This window comes from Mytilus edulis, chromosome 8, assembly GCF_963676685.1.
Source record: "Mytilus edulis chromosome 8, xbMytEdul2.2, whole genome shotgun sequence".
Taxonomy (NCBI): domain Eukaryota; kingdom Metazoa; phylum Mollusca; class Bivalvia; order Mytilida; family Mytilidae; genus Mytilus; species Mytilus edulis.
Genome location: NC_092351.1, coordinates 169,482 through 194,620, shown reverse-complemented (window position 1 = coordinate 194,620; position 25,139 = coordinate 169,482). Strand labels below are relative to the sequence as shown.

At 33.1% G+C, this 25,139-nt stretch overlaps 1 protein-coding gene and 1 long non-coding RNA gene across 2 annotated transcripts; one reads left to right on the top strand and one right to left on the bottom strand.

The window, feature by feature from the left end:
- The first annotated feature begins 349 nt into the window (after window positions 1-349).
- LOC139486664 (putative leucine-rich repeat-containing protein DDB_G0290503) lies at window positions 350-2,254 on the top strand. The gene has a single exon (XM_071271587.1). It carries the CDS (start codon window positions 350-352, stop codon window positions 2,252-2,254), a length of 1,905 nt encoding a protein of 634 aa, XP_071127688.1.
- Window positions 2,255-19,167: 16,913 nt separating this feature from the next.
- LOC139486854 (uncharacterized) lies at window positions 19,168-21,227 on the bottom strand. The gene is made up of 3 exons (XR_011655655.1): window positions 20,913-21,227; window positions 20,129-20,257; window positions 19,168-19,388 (listed from the first exon to the last, which is right to left on the bottom strand). It is a non-coding gene; the product is annotated as an uncharacterized lncRNA (long non-coding RNA).
- Window positions 21,228-25,139: the final 3,912 nt, after the last annotated feature.

Genomic DNA, 25,139 nt, shown 5'->3' with positions numbered 1-25,139 from the left:
TGATTGTCAATTCCGATTAATTTTTTAAGATTAAGTAGTTAATATTTATTTTAGATACACCCATAATGAACAGGCAACGGTTTGATTGTGATACTTGTGGCAAATCTTTTTCCACAAAGACCAGGCTGAAATCACATATTACTATCACACATTTAGGACAAACCACTGGAGTCGCGTGCAATTTTTGTGATTAAATCTTTACGAGAAGGGAGTCCCGAATTCACCATGAAAACACACAACATATGGGGGAACGATTCATCAAGGTTGGACTTTGGACTCTACAGTACGGTCTACGTGTAACGTAACAAAACTTACCGTTATCTTCTAATTATTGTCATATATCATCACAATGGGTGACGAAACTATAATGGATACACATACACTGACTGAATTACCACCTAGTAACCTTTTGGTCCACCAAAGCTTCCTATCCGAGAGTACCGACTTTCCATCATCTCAATGTATATTTATAAACAATCTACCGTATCATTCAAATACTACTAGCACGCAAATGGAAACTGACGAGACATGCATTATCAATTATATGAATGATACCCTTGCCTCGCTGCCTAGAGATACTTTTGTTTCGAATTTAGTAGACAAATGCAGGGAACGTAATATCGATATTGAAACGATTCGATATGAGTTACTAAATATTGCCAAGCGCCAACAATGTTTTCCATACAGGAACGCTAGTCTTAAAAAGAGACTCGGTCCGAGAAAACCATCTAGTGAACCCATTGAGAGTAAACTCGGAAACGATTGCTATCTGTTACACTTGGCTTCGAGGGGTGAATATAACGATGACTTGAAGTTAGTTTTGAATGTGAAATCTCAGAACGTGTATTCAAGAAAACAATCTGTCGCGGAGGATGAATCGCATTCTGATTTTTTTATTACTTCTCTTGGACTTAAAGACACTGTTATTCGGCTAGAACGAGAGGTCAACTCCTTAAAAGGGGATCATATCCAAGAAATCGAATACCTTAATAATACAGTATCCAAGCTGACAAAGGAAAACAAAGAGTTACTTGATATTACTTCTAAAAATCAGGAACGTTTCAAGAACTTTCAAAATCAAATAACTGCATTGCGAAACACGTGCGAAAACTCAAATCATCAGCTTAGCGAGTTTAAGATTAGATTTACGCAACAGAGTTCTCAATGTGACTCACATAATGCAGTTATCTCCAAATTAGAAAAGGCTTCGTCTGATCTTGACAAAAAGCTAAGTACTTCTGCGAAGGATTGGGATCAGCTGAAACATGAATCTGAAAAACTCAAGAACGACACAGCGATACTATCAAAGAACTATAAGGGGCTTCAAAACGATGTCAAAATTGAATCATCGAGAATCAATCAGATCAGTGATACACGTTTTCTAGGTGTTCAGAGTATAAAAGCTAAAACTGACCTGCTTAATGACAAAGTTAAGGAAATAAATGATACATTAGCATCAACACAAGAAAAGAGCACATCTTTTTCTCAGTCCATAACGGACATTCGCAAACGGTTGAGCAAAGCAGAAAAGGAAGTAAATTGCCTCGACAAGACTAGCAAGAGTTATGCCGACATCCTGACAACAAAAATGGACCAAATGGATAATATATCTACAGTGAACTCTTCTTACTGCTCTAGTGAACTATCGCCGCCAGATGTGCATAGAACTGTAAACAACACAAACAATACAGAACCTGAAGGCATACATTCTACTTGTTCAGTAAACCAAAAATCAAGACACAACAAGATCAACGTTAACGTCTCAAATGACAGCAACGATGTGATAATTGAAATGCCTGCTAATATTACAAAGCAAAGTTTAAAACATAACCGTTCTTCGTCTTATGCTGAATCAAAAATGTCGCAAGATGAAAGCGATCGATCGATTCCAGTACACTTCCCACGATCTACATGTCGTCCAACTCAATCGTCAATTTTTAGTGGTTTTGTCAAAAACTCTATTCGTAAAGTTAAACGGTTTTATATAGGTGGGATTAATAAATCGTCTACTGAAACCGGAATGAGGACGTATTTATCACAAAATGACATTCGAGTAACTCATCTACGTTATTTTGATAAGCAAACGAGAAGGACCGCTTCAGCACAAGTGAATATTGACGCCCAAGATGAATGTAAGATTCGTGATCCGTCTTTTTGGCCACCGGGAGTTTTCATGAAAGACTGGCTTCCTTGGTCTGTGTTTAGATCAGAAAAGGATATCACGCAAGACCCACATACAAAATCATGGATTTGAAAGTTGCATGCTGGAACTGTCGCGGTATTATGTCCGCAGCGCCTTACTTAACAAATATTTTGAGCGAATTGAAAATTGACGTGATTGCAATAGCTGAACATTGGCTGCGGAAATCGCAATTTCATTTTTTGAACACAGTTGATTCGAATTATCGAGCGTACGGGAAAAGTGTAGATGAGTATCATCCTGAATTGTACAACTGTAACTTTCGTGGTGGAGTTGCTTTTTTAGTGTCGAACTATTTGTGTCCGTTCATAGTAGAACTTGATATTGAAAGTAATCGAATATGTGGTATTGAAATACAGTTTCCGGGTCAACCTAGTGTTTTCCTAATTTCCGTATACTTACCTGCTACGACACAGCCGTTTCATTTGTTTGTGGATGAATTGGAATATCTAATGGATATCTACCGTGCTTATACAAACCTTGGAACTGTCTTCTTATTGGGCGATTTCAATTGCAAGATAGAAGGACCGCGATATAAATTTGTGAATGACAAAAGGAGTAACTTACTGAATTCTCATTTAGAGGCGACTAGTAGTGTCTCACTTCACACACTAAGTTTTGCCATTGGTCCTATACATACCTTTCAGTCTTACGATGGTGGTCCAAAAACTGCTATAGATCACATAATAACTCAAAGAGAGAACATTTGTTATATATCCGAAGTTTTTATTCCTGATGAAGATATATTCAACGTGTCGGACCATAAACCTATAATATGTACGATGGAACTTAACGGTTACCGTAGATCAGACAATTTAAATCAGAATCCACTTTTAACACAGTTAAGTGAAAAAGTTGCTTGGACGAAGGCGATTGAACTTAATTTAATCACGGACTATTCCTTTGCCGTTTCTCAAAATCTTTGGAGTGTCTGTGCACCATCATCACCTGCAACCGCAGCAACTATTGAGTCATACTACAAGACTATTGTCGATGCAATAATGACTGCCGATCATGATACATTACCACATAAGAGCTTCGTCAAACATCTTAAACCGTATTGGACGAACACTGTCAAAATTAATCATGCACATATGAGAAAGCGTCGTGCAGATTGGATTGCAAACGGCAAAATACACAATAGAAACAACTATTTCTTCAGAGCATACAAGGACGCTAAAAGAGATTTCAGGAAGGAATTAGAACTCGCATATAATGCTTATATGAAAGACTGTGCACAAAAACTCGAAGAATCTATAGACTCAGACCAGAAATACGTATGGTCAGTTCTAAAAAGTCGAAGAAAACAAAAAGTTATTTGCCGTGAACTTCGTGTGAATGGACGTACATATACAGATGATAATGATATATGTGAGGCTTGGGCCGACCACTTTGAATCTATATTCAAAACCGATAGAACTTTGCTCAATCCTGAAAGAGAACAACATATGAAACAAACAATTGCTGATATTCGAAACTGCTTTAAAGCAGTTAGTGAAAATATAACGGAGTTTGAATATGACGAAGTCTATAATGTTTGTAAAAAGTTAAAGAATAATAAATCTACTGGTTTGGATAAGGTTTCATACGAACACGTGAAGTATGGTGGAAAACAACTACAAAAACATTTGTGCGCCTTATTCAATTTGATAATTCAAAACTGTTATATACCCGTTGATTGGAAATCAAGTGTTATAATTCCACTGTTCAAAGGTGGGAATAAAGACAAAACTGACCCAAATTCTTTCCGAGGTATATCTCTAACAAGCTGCATATCGAAGATTTTCGAGAAAATACTCGTACCTCATTTAGAACCTCTTCAACAAAACTTTCCGCATCCGACACAAATGGCTTATCAGAAATTGTTATGCAGTACACATGCATCGTTTACTATGCAGGAGATGATAAGACACTATATCGAACGCAACAGCAAAGTCATTGTTGTTCTGATGGACAGTATGAAGGCATTTGATTCATTGTGGCATGACGCTCTCCTACTAAAATTAAAGGAATACGGTGTTTGTGGAAAATTTTGGCTTCTGATTGATGAAATGTATCGTGGCATGAAAAGTTCAATCTTATTCAATAATAAACTGTCGAGATGGTTTCAACTACAACGAGGAGTGCGTCAAGGAGGTGTGTTATCAGCCGTTCTTTACTTAGCTTTTATCAACGACTTACTTATTGAATTGAACAAAACGAGTTACGGTACAATTCTCTATGACATAAGAGTCGCATGTTCTGTACAAGCGGACGATATAGCTCTGATGTCTCCTACAAACAAAGGAATGCAAACCCTAATAAACATTTGCCAGTTGTTTAGTGAGCGGTGGGCCTTCAAGTTTTCACCCAGTAAGAGTCATGTATTACTATATGGAAAGTGCCAAAGCAACACTATTGATAGACTCTTTCTATATGGTTCAGAAATACCAATCGTCAAATCTACTAAACATGTCGGTATTCTCTTAGAGAGTAGCTTTAATTCTATGGAACAAACGATAAATGCGTGTCATATGTTACGTGCAACTACTATTTCCATTATGAACTCTGGTGTCCATCCAGCTATCTTGAATACATCTACATGTTTGAAAATTGTAAACCAATTAGCTTATACAAGGGCACTTTATGGTTGCGAACTGTGGAACAATCTTACCAAATCTGAATTACTATTGCTCGAACGAGCTCACAGATTCGTATGTAAAGCAGTACAAGGACTACCTAAAAGGTCCAGATCAGACAAGTGTACCAGCCTTCTTGGATGGCTCTGCATGGAGTGTTATATTGACAAATACAAACTTTTATTTTTCGGCAGATTATGTAGACTGAACTCATCTCATCTACCAAAGCAGATAATGATGGCCAGACTGCTAGAATTTAAATACACGTGTGTGGACAATCAGCTTGGTTTCATTCCTGATATGTATAGACTATTTATTAAGTACAATCTCTTGCAATATGTTGTAAATCTTATTGAACTTGGATCTTTTCCTTCAAAAATTGTCTGGAACAATGTAGTGTCGCAAAACATTCACAAGACTGAACAATTGAAGTGGCTAGAAAGGATTTCAAACGACCGTGACTTTAACTTTTTTAAACTTATCCATCCAGTCATTAAGTTACATAAAGCATGGATAATTGCAAAGAGATATCCAGATCTAAGAGTAGCGTCAAAGTACATTATCGACTTGTGTGCTATTGTTCGTGTTGAAACTGAACAACTCCTATGTGAAAAATGCGGGAAACTGTTTACAAACGTTTTAGAACATATACTATGCTCATGTGATTTTGTTCTCGATTACAGAAATGAAATGTGGAGAGACATTATAAACATAAACCCAATACAGTTTAGTGTCTATATGGACAGCCTATCGTCTCCAGAATTCACAGCCACTATTCTATCCTGTGACACTATATACGAGCTTGATGACGACGAGAGTATTGCATTCTCAAAACTTTGTGTCCAGCATGTCTACAGCACATGCAAACTCTTTTATCGATAAACTGATGATCATTAGCGACAATCAAAATTGCTTAAATATGTGCCTTTGATACTTCGAACTGACTAAATATGTTTGGTTTTTTTGTATTTTGTTCTAATGTGTATATATGTTATGACATAATCTCTGTATAAGAGGAAATAAAGTCAACAACAACAACAATGGGGGAAACCAGACACGAGTGTCAGTATTGTTATTTGAAATTTAAAACAAAAGTACAGCTAAACGCTCATTGCAGAAGATTACACAAAGAGCTTGGTAATCAATTAAAGTGTGATAATTGTTGTAAAACATTTATTTGGTTTAGGAGTTACCAGGAACACAGACTAGGCTGTGGAAACACACAAGAAAAAAACTTCAAGTGTTCAAAATGCACATCTGAATATACACATCAGAGAAATTTGCATAGACAGGAACAAATTAAACACAATACACAACAAACACGTCTGTGTACTGTATGTGGAAAAGAGTACAAATACGATTCCTCTCTTATTAGACACATGTCAACCAAACACAAAGAAAGTACATTTGTACATAGATTTAGTATTTCTCACGTAACATAAAAATACCAAATAAAAAATGAAATTTACACTTACTAGGTAGGATGTTGATTTCTGATAGTAGATTTAGTGAGACAAAATGTATTTTTCTACTGCTTACTTCAATGACGCTTTTCATGGTAACCTTTATAGGTCTTTATAATACAACTATGCTAGTGGTGCATGATGGTGACTACAAATGTATTCCCGTGTTTTGAATAAATAAATTTAAAGAATGACATTTATACCAGTATATCAAAAAGATTAATAAGCAATTTTGCTTGATTTTTTGCTTGATGAAGGAAGTTAGTCATTGGAAATATACATTTTGTCCAGTTAGTGTAAGCTTTATTTAGTTTGATCGTTTTGTCAGTTTATGGCCGGGTTGCACAAAATGCAAAACCGGCTTATATAGTTGGCCGAGGACGCTCATACTGTATAATGAACCGTACTAATAGATTTCAACCTGGATTCACAATTTTTTCCAGGAAAAATGTTTAACTTGAATTTCAAAAACTTTTATTTTACTTCATTTTCAAGTCTTTGCATACTATGTTTCAAATATTGTATCAGTATTGTTTTCATTTGTACCAAACTCAGTTTACAGATTTCAAACCTCTTAGAAGTATAGCATACCTTTTGAAGAAGTGAAAATTCGTTATCAAATTTTATTGTAATATTTAAAAACTCCTTTTATAGTTTATCTCATATTGATAACGGTTTTTACTGCACCCCGGCCATTTTTTGCTAGTGTTAGATGCATTTGTTTTTTTTTTTTTTTGTTTATCATTTGTTATAATATTTTAGATTTTTTTCATCTTCCAATTTTATTTTACATTTGTTATTTTTTTACATTCCATCTCCTTTGATTTTCTTACTGTATTACTATTTTACATTTGTTGTCCTATTCTATTTTATAGATATTTTTGTTTTTGTTATTTTTACATACTTCTTAACTGAGACTGTTTCTTTTTGTATTTTATTTATTGTTTTATTTACTTACATTTCTTACATTACATTATTTACGAGCAAATACATGATGTTTTTGTTCTGATTTTGTTTTTTTTCTTTCCGTTTGTTTTTTTTTTACACGCAAACTGAAATATCTACATAGCCCATATTGCTGATGTTTTGTGGTAATACCACTCTACAAATTTATCGTCAGTAAAAGATTTTTCGGCTTAAAAAATCAATCTTTAATTCACAAAAAATCTACCACGCTTATATAAATTTAAGATTAGAAGATGTGGTATGAGCGCCAAGGAGACAACTCTGAATGAATGAATGATCTTTATTCTCATAAACCAAATACATAGTTACAGAGAAGATATTACAATAATATATATTACATATATAAGATATAGCATGTGTGAAATACAAATTAATATGATAAATATTTACACAAATGATAAATAAACACATAGTTGTATTAACCAGGAGGATAGACTTTCACAGAAATAGATTTAATAAATCTACAAAGTTTCTCAAGCTCAACAATATTTTGGGTTGAATATACTTGTTTGAATTTGATAACATTTATATTTTTATTACAATATTGTGGTAAGTATTTGCATCTTTCATCTTTGAAATAATTACATGACATGATATAATGGTATTCATCACCAATGTCAGCTGAGGCGCAAAGGTGACACAATCTTTCAGATCTTGGGATGTTGCGCCACCTTCCCGTCTCAATGGGCAAACGGTTATTCCCACATCTAAATTTACATAAGGTTATTAATAAATTAAATGGTAGTACTGATAAATAGTGTTCAAATTTAAAAACATTTTTGTACAATCTATAACACAGCCCCTTGGGCGAATTGTTCATTTCTGTTGACCATTCTTGAATGAACTGATCTCTTAATCTTTGCTGAACACTCAATACAACCCAACGTTTCTCAAAAAGGTTGTGACTTTGCCATATATTTGACATTCCACAGTCATCAAAAATTTTCTTTATATATAATATCCATTTACTATCATAACCATAGTTATTGAGATTTACATATAACAGCTTATATAATAAACATGATAGTTTGCTCTCTTTCCCTTCTTGTAAACGACACCAGAAATTAATCATACGTGACTTGACGGTAACTGAAATCGGGTATCTTCCCAATTCCCCATAGACCATAAAATTGGGGGTTGAATTTTTTAACCTCAATATATGTTTGCAAAAACGCAAATGAACTCTCTCAAGAATATCTAAATTTTCAAATCCCCATATCTCACACCCATAAGTTAGTATAGGAACAATAGCCTTATCAAACATATCGAGTTGGCACTCGATCGACAAGTTATTTAATCTGGATTTTTTTATAACAGCATACATTGCTTTAATCGCCTGGTCACGTAGATATTTTCTGGTGGAAAGAAATGACCCACTTCTAGAAAAAATAATACCAAGATATTTATAGCTACTGACTATCTCAATTTCATTTCCATCTATATTAAATAACAAATTTCTATGTATTCTACCTTTTGAAAATATCATAACTTTCGTTTTATTTATATTTATTTTCAATTTCCATTGTTTACAATATTCTGAAAATTTGTCCAACATACATTGTAAATCATGGCTAGATTCAGCAAGTAGTATTGTATCATCAGCATACAATAACAGAAAAAATTTAAAATATACAAAAAGTTCATTTTCAATATCTTTTGTTACAGACTGAATTCCTTCAATATTAGAATTTTCTAAAAATTCTTGTAAATCGTTTAGATACAAGGAGAAAAGTAAAGGAGAAAGGTTTTCCCCTTGTCTAACTCCTGTTTCACAAGCAAAGACATCAGAAACTTCTGAATTATGAACAATTCTAGATTTGACATCATCATACATATTTTTAATAATTCTTAGAAATTTTCCGTTCACATGGTTTAATATCAGTTTGAAAAATAATGAGTTTCGATGAATAAAATCAAAAGCTTTTTCGAAGTCGACAAATACACAAAATAATTTCTTCTTTTTCACCCGTAATAATTCAAATAAAGCATATAATGAAAAAACATGATCCGTTGTGGAATAACCTTGCCGGAAACCTGCTTGGTTTTCATTTAAGATGTTATAATTTTCAACAAAATCCCCAAGTCTGTCGTTAAGAATTGACGTGAAAACTTTCCCTAGACATGACAAAAGTGTAATCGGCCTATAATTTTTTGCGTCTAATTTACTCCCCTTGTTTTTGAAAATAGGTATAACATTTCCAATAAGCCAAGCCTCAGGCAGGATTCCCGTATCAAATACAATATTAAATAAATGTACATAAATATCAACCATACAATCAAGAGAAGAAGCAATATATTCATTAATAACTTGGTCTTCACCCGGTGATTTATTATTTTTAGCTTTTTTTACAGCTTTCAAAATTTCATCCCGGGTTATTGGACAATTCAAATTGTCATTTACTGTATCAGAATTTACATCGTTTTCTATCAAAAACTCATTTTCGAACTTATTTTTGTTTAAGTCCTTGAAAAAATCAAATAGGTTTTGCAGAGAAATATTGCTTTTCTCTCTTTTTCTACCTCTATTGAACAATTTCCAAAATTCTTTTGGATTTTTTGTTTTTAATTCCTTCATCTTTTTACTCATTTCAGTATTATGATTCTTAATATTAACATCCATAACTTTTTTATAATATAATTCACTTTGTCTAAGTCGTTCTTTAAAAATGTTCGACCCATAATGTTTGTATAACCTCTTAGATTTTCTAAATTCTCGTTGCGCTTTTTTACAATCTTTATTGTACCAGTCTTTACTAAACTGGTTCTTTGAGCACTTAAACATAGTTTTATTAAATGTCGAAGTTCCGAATGTTGCCTTGGCAGATTCGGTTAAAGTATCACAAATATCAGTAACAATGTTATTCATATCATATTTAGTAACATTATTTACATCATTTACATATGCAGACAATCTATTACATATATCATCAACTTTATTTCTATCTATATTGTTCTTATACTCATTACATTTTTCATTTTCCCATTTATTAACTCTTTCGTCACCACAACAAAATATTTCTGTTAACAATTTGTCATTTATTTCATTATTTGTATACAATTGAAGAGACAAAGGAGAGTGTACATCTGAAAATAGTTTACAAAAATTTAACACTTCAAGTTTACAAATGTTGTATAGAAAATGAGTAGAACTCAACGCATAGTCAATTACGCTAGAATTTCTACTAGTTGGACTACCTGTTTTGTTTTCTTCCAGTCTACCGTTAAGAATAAACATTCTGTTATTTTTACAGAAATCAATAAATTTTCTTCCATACCCATTTACTACAGTATCTATACTATTTCTAAGCCTTGGTATATCAAGTTCATCTAAAACATCAACATCACTTAATTCATTATAATCTGTGAAATTATTTTCAAAAGAACTATCTTTATCAATGTTATAAAAATCAGACAAATTTCCCGTGCGACTATTAAAATCACCAAGCATAGTAATATAGTTTGTTTTACTACAAAAATTTTGTAATTCAAATTCAATTTCAGTAAATGCATCTTCTGATGTATATGAAGTATTTATCGGTGGGATATATATAATTCCAAAAATAGCATCTTTTGGTAAATCTAAAACTTTTTTGTCTATACTAAACCAAAGTACAAATTGGCAATCTGACTGAATATATTTAATATACTTGTCTAAATATTTCTTAAAACCCAAAGCAATACCACCAGATTTGTGATTTGCTAGCTTCTTTCTGTTTTTATAATGAAAAATAAAATTATCACAATCTATTTCGTCTACATCATCTAGTTTCGTTTCTGTTAAACATACAATGTCATGTTTATCTAATAATGACTTAAATTCCGGATACAAAAGTTTCGTTTTAATACCACATACATTTAATGAAAGGATTTCAATAGTTTTATTGTGAACATCAATATCTTTATTTACAGGTAATGAACAAGAGTGAAGGTCGCTAGTTTGTTTACATTGGTCATTTCTAACGGTACTGTTTAATCCTCCACGGTATACCTAGTGCGGGCCTTTTCGGGGTCCTCTACGGGGTTGTGAATTTTTCGGCTGGTTGAATTCTTTTGGTCGAGCACCTTGGTCTTTTTGTGGATGGCTTGAACGCGTCTGTCTTTCGTCTGTATCCATAACACGGTGTGTGTTGTTTTTCGGTAAAAACTCATTCCCGTCAATGAATAGCCGGTCTCTCTTAAAGAAGGCCTTTTTCTTTTGTCGGCGTGCCTCTTGAAAGTGGGGCCACAGAGCCTTCCTGCGCTCGTTTATTTCCTTTGGGAACTGTTCGTTTATGCCGTATTTCGTATCTTTAAGTTCACGGGCGGCTTTTCGTACTAGTTCTCTCTGTTTGTAATTCACAAATCTACACACTATAGGTTTAGTAATAAACTTAATTGACCCGTCAGAATGTTTTTCGGTGTACTCCTTTCCAAAACGATGAGCCCTATGAAACTCTGGTAAGGTTGACATTTTCAATTCAGTTGTCATAAAATTTTGAATGATTTTTTCAGTGTCATCTGACAGTTCATTTTTGTCGTGCATTGGGATACCTGTAAAAACCAAATTTTCCCAGATCACAATTTGTAAAAGTAAACAATTATAGATCGAAGGACGGTCTTCAACATTGAACATCAACCTACAAAAAGGGTTCCAAAAGTTTCTAGTGTAAAATCATTCAAACGATATAATCTTTATAAAAAAAAGGGAACGAGAAACATTTATGTACCACATAAAAAAAGACAACAACTTTAAAACATCATAATTCTCTTGTAGGACAATTGCAAACAAATGCAGCGGGTTTAAAGTTTTTAAAAGGTACCAATCTTCAACCTTATCTGACACAATAGCGTAAATTAAATCATAGAAAGACACACTGTATGTATGATTATTAAATGAAATATTAATAGATGCCTATTTAGATAAATAGAAACAAAAGAAACAACTGGAATTAATCAGAACTTCTTGTCAATCAATTTCAGTAAAATCGTCTAAAGTAAATATGAAAAATACACGGAATATCAATTGGAATATGACTGCATGCTTTGCTTCACTTGCAGTCCTTCCTGTTCTTTTCATAAGGCTCAACAAATGTAATGTATAATGTAGTATTGGGGTTGGAAGGTTAGAAAAAAGGAAGGGTAGGTTTGTTTTTTTAAAATATCATACATGTAGATTCTTGAAAAGATTATGTTTGGTCGGAGAGCTTGATTATAAATAGAATCATTTTTTTTCAGAAATTTCATATATAAGATTGATAATCTATTACTTGGTTTTAGCTTCAAATCTTAGTTAAGGTACTTTGTAGTTCGCTTGTCATTTTGGTGGATTTTTGTCAGATTTTTCAGAAACCTCAGGTTTTATTCATTTGAATGCCTTAAAAATAAATGGCATTGACCCCCATTTATCTTTTTATAAATCTTTTACATGTATAATGATAAGCCATCTGTAAAAGTCTTATAAAATTTAAATTATTCCTTGATAGTTTTTGAGAATGTAAACTTATCAATGATAAAGCTATGAAAAGTCAAGAGAGAATGTTTTCCCGCCAAAATTTCAATGGCTAATATCTCGAAAACAAGCACATTGATCTGTATATTTGTTTACTCTTTTGATTCCTTTATTAATCCGCTATTGATATTCACTGATATCTAAATTGAAAGATCCAAAATAATGGCGTGTACAATTGTGAAACTCCTAGTCGAATTATCTCTCTGCTTTAAAAAGAATTTTTAATAAGGAAACAATTTTTTTAAATCTCAGAATATGATCAAGATTCTTTGATAGAAAGTCATTGAATTTTCATTTCAATATATTAAAGTATTCTTTTTAAGATGCTTGGGTAGCAATTTGAATAGATAGAACATGATTTGATTAATAAAACATCTTCATTCTATATATTTATTGCAAAACTACTTTACACAGTTCTCAAACGAGAGCTTACTTTGGAAGTATATTTATATTCGGTTATAGTTATATTAGCAGGGTTGATTTTTGTTTTTCTGTATAACCTCAATTTACTCAATTTTCATTATAGTATATATACTAGTAGTAACAAGGATATCGTTTCTGGGGGCCTTTATAGTTTCTTGTTCAGTGTACTTTGGCCTATGATGGTTTACTTTTAGGAATAGTGACTTAGATAGAGAGTTTTCTTATTGGCATTCATACCACATTTTCTTATATAATTCTGCTCATTATTGAAGTCAATGATATATGATCTAATTGTTCAAGGATTTTACTTTGCAATCTATTAATAACTACTGTTTCCTTTGAATCTTAAATAAGAAATAAGCTAAAACAAAGGTTTGCGTTATTTCGCAAAGGTTTGCGTTGTAACGCAAACATTAGAAGAAAAAATTAAAAAAATGTTTGGCGCTAATACGCTTCCGTAGATTTTAAGAAAGGTAGTGCATATATTACTTAAGAATCGGTGCTCACCCATTACATTAAGAATTGAAAAATGCCAGACACTCGTAATGTACAGCTAATATATAGAGTTGAGGATGAGCGTCATTTTTCAATCGAATGCTTACTTCATAATGATTTGATTTATATTATATCATATTATTATTGTTGTAAAGTCTTTATGTTGATCCAATCATTATACCGCCGCTTTAAAAAGTGGGGTATACTGGTTTACCTTTGTTTGTCCGTCCTTCCAACCGTTCATCTGTCAGTCTGTCCGTCAGTTCATCCCTCCGGCCCATGAATATTTTCGTTGCATTTTTTTCATGAACTTTATTATAAGGATTTCTAAAAGGTTTATTGAAGTCGGCTATATCTTGTGATAAGTTTTCAGATTCATTACTCAACCACTTCCTGTTTACCGAAAACTTTTCACAGGACTGCCAAGTTTTCTGAGGGACTACAATACAATGATTTCTGAAATTTGGTTTCAGGGTTTATATTAGTCAGCTATACTGCGTGATGATTTTTCAGATTCACAACTTAACAACGAAATATTTGGGCGGGGTACATTGTATCATCAGTAGTTCGCACCACCACTGGTTGTTAATATGCTCTTTATAGACCCTTTAATTTGGAAAAATGAAATATTCTGTTCTGTTTTATTCTATATACAGATTTCTAATTGAGTATATAGAAAGTATTCGAACTGCCTTATGTTATATACAGAGTTATTTCTTTAAAAAAACATGTTACTTTATCGTATATCTAAACGTAATAATACAGACAGACAATTTTCTTTTATCTTGTTACCCTTATGCTTGACTTGCAAGTGTTGGACTAATGGGTTGTTGGAGTATTGGGCTGTCGGAGCAATTGATTGTCGGACTACTATTATTGGGTTGTTGGACTAATGGGTTGTCGGACCAATGGGCTGTTGGACCAATAGGCTGTCGGACCAATGGGCTGTCGGACCAATGGGTTGTCTGACTAATGGGTTGTCAGACTACATGTAATGGGCTGTCGGAATAATGGCGTGTAACCATCTCAACAATTATACCACATCTTCTTTTTTAAATTAACAGAAAAGATAAAAAAAAATCTACATGAAAGTCGAAAAATGTAAAATTATATTGTATGTATGACAAAAAGAGGGATCCAAAAAGGTTCTCAGTCCTAAGATCAAATGGTCACTTTTAGAAATTTATTTAGTTAACCTGGGGTCTGCTGTTCAACTTGTCGTTAGTGCTAACGACTCGTTAAAATTTCTTAATCATTCGATTAAAATTAATCATATGATTAGTGTGTTGTTCAACTTGTCGTTAATTTTAACGCGTCGTTAAAAATGCTTACACTGTCGTTAAACTTAATCGACCTCTTTGAGGTGTATTAAATCTTAATCATATGATTAAGATATCAAAAAATGGCTGCCATTGATATGTTTCTACCAAGAGTTAGGAGAGAAAAGCATTACAGAGGTTTTAATCCATTGAATAAAGATTTTAGTGATGAGGAACTACGACAAAGGTACAGGTTTGGACGAGAAAGCATTGAATTTATAGCCATATTAGGCAAATTATACAGTTAACACTTACAGTGACACCAACAAAATTCAAACTTGATCTCTCTGTGTATACATATTTCATAAGATTTGGTTGAGGCAAACTAAAATTATAAAATGGAAACCAACTATGTGACGACTAATGTACTGACAAACATGGGTTAAAGCTACTACAACCCCCCCCCTTTTCCCCCTCCAAAACAAAAAATTGCGGCACGATCATAAAAGTGTTTATTTTAATTTTTGCCCAGCCTTGTACCTTGAATCGATCAAATGTGTGCACAAAGAGTGGGACATTGGAAATTTATTCTTTTATTTCACAGGGGACACTAAAGTCTTGTATTCATGAATGTTTACAACTTGTTGGGATTAAAAAGCATTGATAATTACAAAGAAAAATAAGATTGGTATGTACTGCGCTGGTTCTAGTGTTTCAGTTTATTGAATGTGTGGAATTTGTCTTCAAATTATTACTGTTTTTAATCTTGTATTTATACAGAAATTCTCAGCTTAGTGGTTTCATTCCAAATCTCGGGATTAATGCAGTCTTTTGTTAAGGTTACAGAGACAGATACAGAAAATAAGGGCGTAATTCATGTAAAGGTTAAAAAAAAACGTTGAGAATAGCAAAACAATTTTTTCGAAGATTTATCCTAAAATATGATACCTCAATTTACAGGTCTCTTAAAGGAGAGGAGGGGGATTTCAGAAGGATTAGAAGTGTGCCTCAGCTGAATACCCCTCACCAACACACACACCCACACACACAAAACAAGATATTATGATTATTGGAATCATGAACTTAAAAAATGTGAGATATATGTAGAACGACGCATAGTAAGAAATGATTCATTATTGATACAATTATATTGCTTGATAATTTTGATTTCATAGTTTTGCCGATAATAGCATAATTATTTTACTGGGATTAGCACAATTCTAACTTAGCAGATGTATCATATTTGTCTATCTCGGAGATCCTGAATTCCAATTGCGGGATAGTAGTATAACAAAGCAATTATAAATGATATGTTAATAGCTACATGTATATATTAAGAGGATTCCATTATACTGGACTTCCGATATTAGCTATCACCCATTGACTATTATTATTTTTTAAATCACCACCAACTTAAAATATGTTCAATTTGCCTGTCCGTCTATCCGCCCGTCCATCACACTTCAGTTTCAGTTTAGAAATGCTTTGACCAAATTATTGGTTTGTTAATATTATGTTACTGGGTGAATTTTGTGATTTATGCTGGTGGAATAACACCTCAGACGGATGTGTGCCATAAGAAATTAAGAATTGTCTTACAATTGTTAGTGCCATATCTATCTTGCATTTCCATAAGCCAGGTTGGCACGGCTATTCCAATCCCATGAAGTTCATCATCTGTTAACTTTAAACCAGATGCTCCACAGGGCGCAGCTTTATACGACCACAGAGTTCGAACCCTGAACAGTTGGGGCAGGTATGGACACAACATTCAAGCTTGATACAGCTCTGAATTTGGATTGCCATTAAATAGTTGACACAACATAGTTTTCTGACACAGAATGAATGTAGTCTAAGAACTTAAACTTAAAAACTTAAACATTGGAGATTTACCTATTATGGTCCAATATCCAAAATCTAAATACATGGTTAAATTCAGCATATCAAAGAACCCCAAGAATTCATTTTTTGTTAAAATCAAACTAAAAAGTTTAATTTTGGACCCTTTGGACCTTAATGTAAAACAATTTAAAAACTGGACCAAAAATTTACATTTACAGTAAGATTCGGCATATCAAAGAACCCCAATTATTCAATTTTTGATTGATGAAATCAAACAAAGTTTAATTTTAACCCTTTGGGTCCCTAATTACTAAACTGTTGGGACCAAAACTCTCAAAATCAATCCCAACCTTCCTTTTATGGTAATAAACCTTGTATTTAAATTTCATAGATTTCTATTTACTTATACTAATAAGTTATGGTGCGAAAACCAAGAATAATGCTTACTTGGGCCCCTTTTTGGCCCTTACTTCCTAAACTGTTCAGCCCTCAACTCCCAAAATCAATCCCAACCTTCCTTTTGTGGTCATAAACCTTGTGTTTAAATTTCATTGATTTTTTATTTACTTATACTAAAGCTATTGTGCGAAAACCAAGAAAAATGCTTAATTTGGCCCCTTTTTGGCCCCTAATTCCTAAACTGTTGGGACCAAAACTCCCAAAATCAATCCCAACTTTCTTTTGTGTTCATAAACCTTGTGTTTGAATTTCATAGATTTCTATCAACTTGTACTAAAATTATTGTGTGAAAACCACGAAAAATGCCTAAATGAACCCTTTTTTGGCCCCTAATTCCTAACCTGTTGGGACCAAAACTCTCAAAATCAATCCCAACCTTCCTTTTGTGGTAATTAACCTTGTGTTTAAATTTAATAGATTTCTATTAACTTAAACTAAAGTTAAAGTGCAAAAACCAATGTGTCTTCGGACGACGTAACGCAATTCTCTTTTTCTCAAGTATCTACTTGTATGCAACATTTTAAAAAATCAACATACCCCTCCACCCTTTTTCCAAGCCCCCCAACCCCAATGTTTCGTTACATATTAAATTTATTGAACCATTTGAAGAAAAAATTTAGACAAGACTGTGAGTGAAGCAAAGAAGGAAGTCATATTCCAATTTGAAAATTAACACCCTTTATTTATGTATTTTTTTACATAAATTTCTATTTATGCAGGTTTTTAATGGATGTTGCTATGGATAATATGTCTTTCCTTGGTAACAATTGAAGTCAGCAACACTTCACGATAGTAATTTAAAGTTTGCGTTAGTTTTATGTATTTTCTTATCGGTTATAAAACAATTCAGGACATTTAAGCTCTTAAACTGCAATATTCTGCAAATGAAAACTCCGTTTCCAAGGAAAAAATCGGTTGCTATGGTGATAAAACTAAAAAAAATCCCACGCATTTTTCTATTAAATTTGGTAAAGTAGTATCCAAACTTCATAACTACAGTGCTAACTAGTCTGTACACATTTGCACTTTTCTGAAAAACACCAGAGAATATTTGATAATTTCGCAAAAATCCCAACTTCAGAAAAGTTGAAAATATGCATTTTTTAGCAAATTTTTCAAAAAATTTACAAATTTGGTTGACATGCAATCTTTACTAAAATGAAGCTTAAACCATGTTCTATCAATGTTACATATGAAAATTAATGAAACATGCATGGTTCTATTCATAATCAGGCTCTGAAATGTGGTGATTTAGCTGATTTTTGAAAGATTTTACTACGCTTAACAACCAAAAAATTGTGTGTCCGTTACCATGGCAACCACACATATTTTCCCACTCAAAAATATTTTTTGAGCAGGATTCATTTATGTCTTCTACTAGGCCAATTATAGATAAAATCTGAAACCCCCCATGTATCACATGTATATGGCACTCTGCCTGGTTCTTATAAAGAGCTGTACTTAACAGTATGTCAATGCTTTTCTAAAACACAGTATAGTTTTGGTATTCAATGAGCTAGTGATAGCAAACAATCTCATCATTTGGATTCCGTCGCCGTTTTTCGTCCGTCGACATTTTTCAAAATCTACTCCTTTGAAACCCCCCCATTTGAACTAAAATTGGCCAAAATCATCATTAGATAAACAATAGTTTTAATAGAAAAATCATTAGCATGAAAAGACCTACAAGTTATTTTTTTGATCATCAAACATAGAAAAAATTTCATATACCGCTTTTAAATATTCAATATATGGTAGTTGCAAAATGGAAAAAATACCGAACTTATATTGCTTGCTTGCGATCTCTTTGACTTAATTCTTGCTTCCTATTTTGATAATTTTTAAAAGAAAATTTATATTCTTTTAAACTATCAAAGATAAATGAAAACACCTATACCAGCCATTCGAGCATTGAAATGAGGACGAGGCATTATGTCATAAAATATCACAAATGTACAAATTTTATTGATACTCGAAATTCAGAATAAAACACAAAACCTAAACAATATTCAACCCTAAGCGTTTTGAAGGAAGGATCTTTGTCTCATTTATGCGATACGAATATTGAGTTCTTATGGGTAAATCTCCTTTAGCTGGATCATTTAGATTGGTGAACTTGAATGGTTTGACTTTTCTTCTTCGTCTTGTTCTTGCTTTGGTGTCAAAAAATGGTCTCTGAAATGGAAATAGATTTTATTGTAGAATGATGATAACAATGACATCGCAAGAGAATTATAGTTTCTAGTATTACATTTTTAATTTGACTATCGAACATAGAAAGCCTTCCTCTTCAAATTCAATAAAAATGGTCCAATAATCTCTTGAAATTTATTCATTAAGCATTGCAATTTTTTTCCATGTTTTGGCGAAATTATTTTATATAATCTTTTATGATAATCTTAAGAGGTACTCCAACAGGTGCGTATTTTGGCACAAATTTTCTCATTTGGGTACATCTGGCCGGTGTGATCTTTTACAGATAATCTCTTCTGGACATGTTTCAAAATACTTTTAGGGTTTAACAATATCTTACCAAGACTTATTTAATATACGACATAGATACATAAAATTTGAAATTTAAGAACTAAACTATAAAAAATATAAAGTTTAGTTAACAGTTCCATAAAAAATCCTAGCCTATCAAATCAAGGGCAGATAATAATTTTGAATTTAATAAGACATCTTTGTTTTACATTTTCAGAAAAGAAAACAAATAGGGCTTGTAATATCCTGCATTTACTTTTATTTGCTGCTTCTGGTTTATTCAATAAAAAAAGTTATCTCATTGAATTTTTAAAAAATCAAACCGATCAATGTTTCCTTATTATGGACTGTGAGTCAACACTTTAAAACAAAAGAGGACAATGTTGCATTTGAGTTAAAAAAAAAAAAAAAAAAAAAGACAAACAACTTACTTTGGAATTATACAACGAATCCAACCATTTGTTCTACAGAAGCAATTTAAAGGGTCGTCTACACTTATGTCATTCTCAGTTGAAACAGACGGATATGCTGCATCTTTTTTAGTTCTTATAAAAAATGGTCTGTGGAAGAAAGGTCAAATAAGAAGTAATGAATAAATGTAAAATGTATGATAATTCTCTTTACAGAACCGTCACGGTTATTTGGCCTATTATTTAGGATGTGAAATGTTAAGACTATATGTGTACAAGTAAAATTGATAATGAATACAATTCGCATAAAACCTTTTGTTTAATTTGTTGGTATTGACTTTGAACTATCTTTTAGTACATGTACTATGTGTAGTCTCAGATTTCTGTAATAAAATGAGGTAAGGTGTTAAAGTTTTTGGATGTGGTATAACTGCAAATCACCTTCTATCCAGAAAAAAATAACACTCAACAACTCAATTCAGGACAGGTGCTTTAAATAGGCAGCCTCCAATAATTGACAAAATCTATACTTTATTTAACTGAAGCCTAAAAAACTGAATAAAAAGTGTCAATCGAATGCATAGAGAAAAATGACGGCCGCTTATGTAAAAGGAAACCAAAAATGCAAGACAGGCACAAATTCATTGACTACGATCCTGCAACACGAGGCAGAAATGCAAAGAATACGACGAGGTTAAGCATATATGTAAGCACCCATGCTTTTCATACCCAGGGATAATTTGTGCCTTTATCAATTTTAAATGAACCAAAAAAAACAACATATTTAATTGAAAATTGTACCTACTTATCATTTTTCATCTTCATTGCAGTGATGCTTATGAAATCAGAAATATGTTTTTCCACTCCTTCTTTAGTAAGCACACCCTGTCCCCAGGGATCCATTTCTTTCATAGTGCTGAAAAAAAGATTCAGAACAAAGAGTATTTGGCGCTCGGACACAGTATGTTCCTTTCTTAGACAGTGCATAAAGGAACAACTGCTTCATTGCTGCTTCGAAGTCCTTCGTAGAGTATATGCGACAACCCCTTTATCCGAGCACCGTATGGGGGAAAATCTCCAAAGTCAACGTCCTGTTTTAGCCAGTTTATTAGGTGCATTCGTTTTTAGGCAGTTAAGCTGCCTTATGCGAGCACCCTAGATTTGTGTTCTACCCAATAAATGCTGAAATACGTGTCATTGTTATTATCTAGCTGAATAGTATGTTATTTATAACTAATTGAACAGTTTTTTCATACTTTTAATTCTGGATTACAAAAATTATGACCAGAAAAACCTTAAATGATCGTCGATTTATCCAAAAGTTTTGAAGTTGCACGTAGGAAGTAGAGCACATAAGGAATCCTTATGTAGCTTATTATCCCCTGAGCTTTTGGCTAAGATGTCAAAGAACAAATGTATGAAATATTTAATCGCCGAAAATTTCTAAAGACAGGTAGTTTAGATTTCCCAAATGGCAAAAGTCGTAGGAATATTGTTTGTCATCAATACGTAGTCAACTACGTCAGTAGTCTATTAAAATTCGTACTGTTGGCGGCAATTTTAAATTAGAAGACGAAATTTGCGTATCTTTTCAATATGTAGACAGGGGTTCAAATTAGCGGTGATACGAGGTCCGCGACCTTCCACTTTTGCAGTCGGACTTTCGACTTGGTTACTAGCTACGCCCGACATGCCACTTGAAAGAAAATAATAAATAACTTTGCAAACCTTTTTACCAAAGTCTCCAAATAAACGATCTCAAAACTTATTTTCATCATTATTATTCATGACAGCGATGTTCATTTTGTTCAACCGCTAGCTTTATACAGAAAATCGCCGACAAATAATTTGTAAGTTCGAGTAAAATCGTATCTGACTGACAAAAACAACATTGAAAACAAAATGGATGCCAATTACAATATCGGATCCGATTCCGGAAGCGGATAAGAATAATTCCGGATTTGGCGATCAAATAAAAAAATGGTATACAGGTGACAAAATACATCCATGCATGGTAAATAAATATAAACACTAGAATTGAAAACCAAAAGATATATGTGAAAGAAAGAAAAAGCAGAAAATATTTTGTACAGAAACTCAAAATTATTTTTTGACAAATTTGAATGTCAAAATCCAATAGAATGTGACAGCTGGGAACAGTATATCTAACAATAAATATGTTCCTGGTGGCAGTATAAATTTTCTTTATCAGTGATAAATGTTGATAATGCATGTGAGATGCTTTTAAAGTCTAAACATCTTCCTGCAATTTCAATGGGTATTTTTTTTCTCAATTTTGTAGGGTCATTTAAAATAGATGGAAGTTTCTTACTTTATTTTCACAAAAAGTGCAACTAGATTATATGATACCTGAATGTAAGCAAATCATATGATATAAAGGTGGAGTCCTGTGGGTCACTCTACTCCCTCCTGTTTGTTAACTTTGAAACGGTTGAGATCCCAATCCTTCAAACATATACATTAATGTATGGGACTATATAGCTAAACAAATGAAATATAGGGGAAAATTAAGTCCCTAGGGTGACCACCCCCTCCTGTTTTAGAGCTTGTAAACAGTCCAGATCCCCACCCCTAAACCATATATATTCATGTATGAGACAATATAAATAATCAAATGAAATACTGGGGGAGTCCCTTGGGTCACCCACCCCTCCTGTTTGTGAACTTTGAAAAGGTCAAGATCCCCACCCCTAAACCATATATATTAATGTATTGGACAATACAATAAATTAAATGAATTATAAAGGGAGTCCCTAGGGTTACTGTACACCCTCCTGTTTGAGAACTTGGAATCAGTCTAGATCCTCACCCTTTAACCATATATATATATATATACTCCCGTATGGGACTATAACAAATAAAATTAAATATGGGGGAGTCCCTGTGGTCACCCCAACTCTCCTGTTTGAGAATTTGGAAACAGTTGAGATCCCCACCTCTAAAACAAATGACATATAGGGGAGTCGCTGCGGTCACCCCACCCCTCCTGTTTGTGAACTTGTAAACAGTCGAGATTCCCACCTTTTAATTAAACCATATATCTTCATGTATGGGACAAAAGAACTAATCAAATGAAATATAGGGAGAGTCCTTAGGGTCAACCTAACCCCTCCTGTTTGATAAATTGGAAACAGATGAGACCCTCAACCATATATATTCATGTATTTGACCATATAACAAATCAAATGAAATATAGGGGAAGTCACTGGGGTCACAACATCCCCTCCTGTTTAAAAACTTGATAACGGTTGAGATCCCCACCCCTAAACCATATATATTCATGTATGGGACAGTGAAAAAAAATCAAATGAAATATAGGGGTAGTCCCTAGGGTCACCCCACCCCTCTTGTGTGTGTTTTGAGAACTTGTAAAAGATTGAGATACCAACCCGTAAACCATATTCATTCCTGTTTGTCATTTCTTAAAGATTGAATGACATTCAAGGTCAATCTCATAGGCGTCACATATGCATATCACTTTGCTAGACTTAACCAATGTGTACTAGACTTTGCCCAATGTCAGGCTACCATAAGAATGAATAATTATGGGAGCTTTATTTGGGAGACTACGTAACAGCATTATATTACAATTATTTCTTGTTAATTATAAAATTTTATTGATGGAAAAAAATAAGAAGGTTTAAAGAATTTACCTTGGCTTAACTATATTTGGAATTATATCTGGTCCTATAAAAAAATCATTTTGATATGGCTCATTTTTAAGAAAACATATCTTTCAAGCCCAAGAATGTTTGACCAACTGTTTTATAATTACCTGCCATTTTGTTCCAAAACTTAGACATCATGGATTAAGGGTGAAGGTGGGGGTCATTTACATTTACTATGGGCAGGTCAGTTAGACCCCACCTTTGATCCCTGTAGTACGTAGTAAACATTTGTCTGATTTGGGTCTTATAACTTTTGTACTGTAGAAAACAATCTCAGTTTTCTTTTCAAGGGAAGCAAGTCCATTCATACTTAAACAAGCTTGTACTATAGTTAACTTGAACTACAAACAGTCAACTAATACCAACGTTAACTATCAACTAGAACAACTGCAATCATTGCGAACTTGTACCACTGCAGACTCATGACCATGAAAAAAATATACTTGATATTTGTGTTGCTTTTGAAAACCTTGAATATGAATTATTTGCCTTAATGGTTAATTCATTAAATGAACATAAATGTACAATATACATGATATATGAATGTTTAATGTTCGTTCTTTTTTAAAAAATCTTAAGCAACATTGCCACAGTTTTCATAATTATGTTTGCCTTGGGTTTTTTGGTTAACTGCCTACAGCGCTTACAGTGCTTTGATTTACATCTTTCAATTGCTGGTATACCGGGTTCATCATCGGCTACATATAAACTCTCACGAATAATTCGACAAAAAGTCGCTTCCTTGTCGTCCAGATTTCTTTTCATTTCTTCTTCAATTTCGATGGTAAACAAATTTCTCGTAATTCTTTCCTACATTTGGTCTAGAATTTTACCTTCTTCAGATACATCTAATAACACTGAGTTCAAAATTGATGGATTTGAATGTGAAACTCTCTCCCATGCATGTTTGGAAATTCCATCAATTTTATCGAGACATCTACTCCAAATATTGGTACTTTGTCATATACTCTTGCATTTTTCTTCCATTCATGAACTCGGTCCTCCCATAGAAAATTGCAGAATGCTATGTTCATAACTTTCTTTGGATACGTTCTTTTTGTAATTACTCTGCTTGATAATATCTGTAAGCTTGGAACCGTCTTTTTTCGTTTTTTCGTAGGAGGATCTTCGTTCACAGGTGGGTTCATTAGTTATGAAATTAGTTTACCTTTTTTCTTTCCTGATGTTTTCAATTTTCCTAGTCCTGTATTATTAGCATTCATTTGATAACATTGGTTAAAATAATAAGTTCCTTCACAGTAAACTGTTTAAGTGAATCGCTGTTTTCACGAATCTGAATTAAATCAGATATAATAACTTGGTCCCATTTTGTTTCGTTTGAT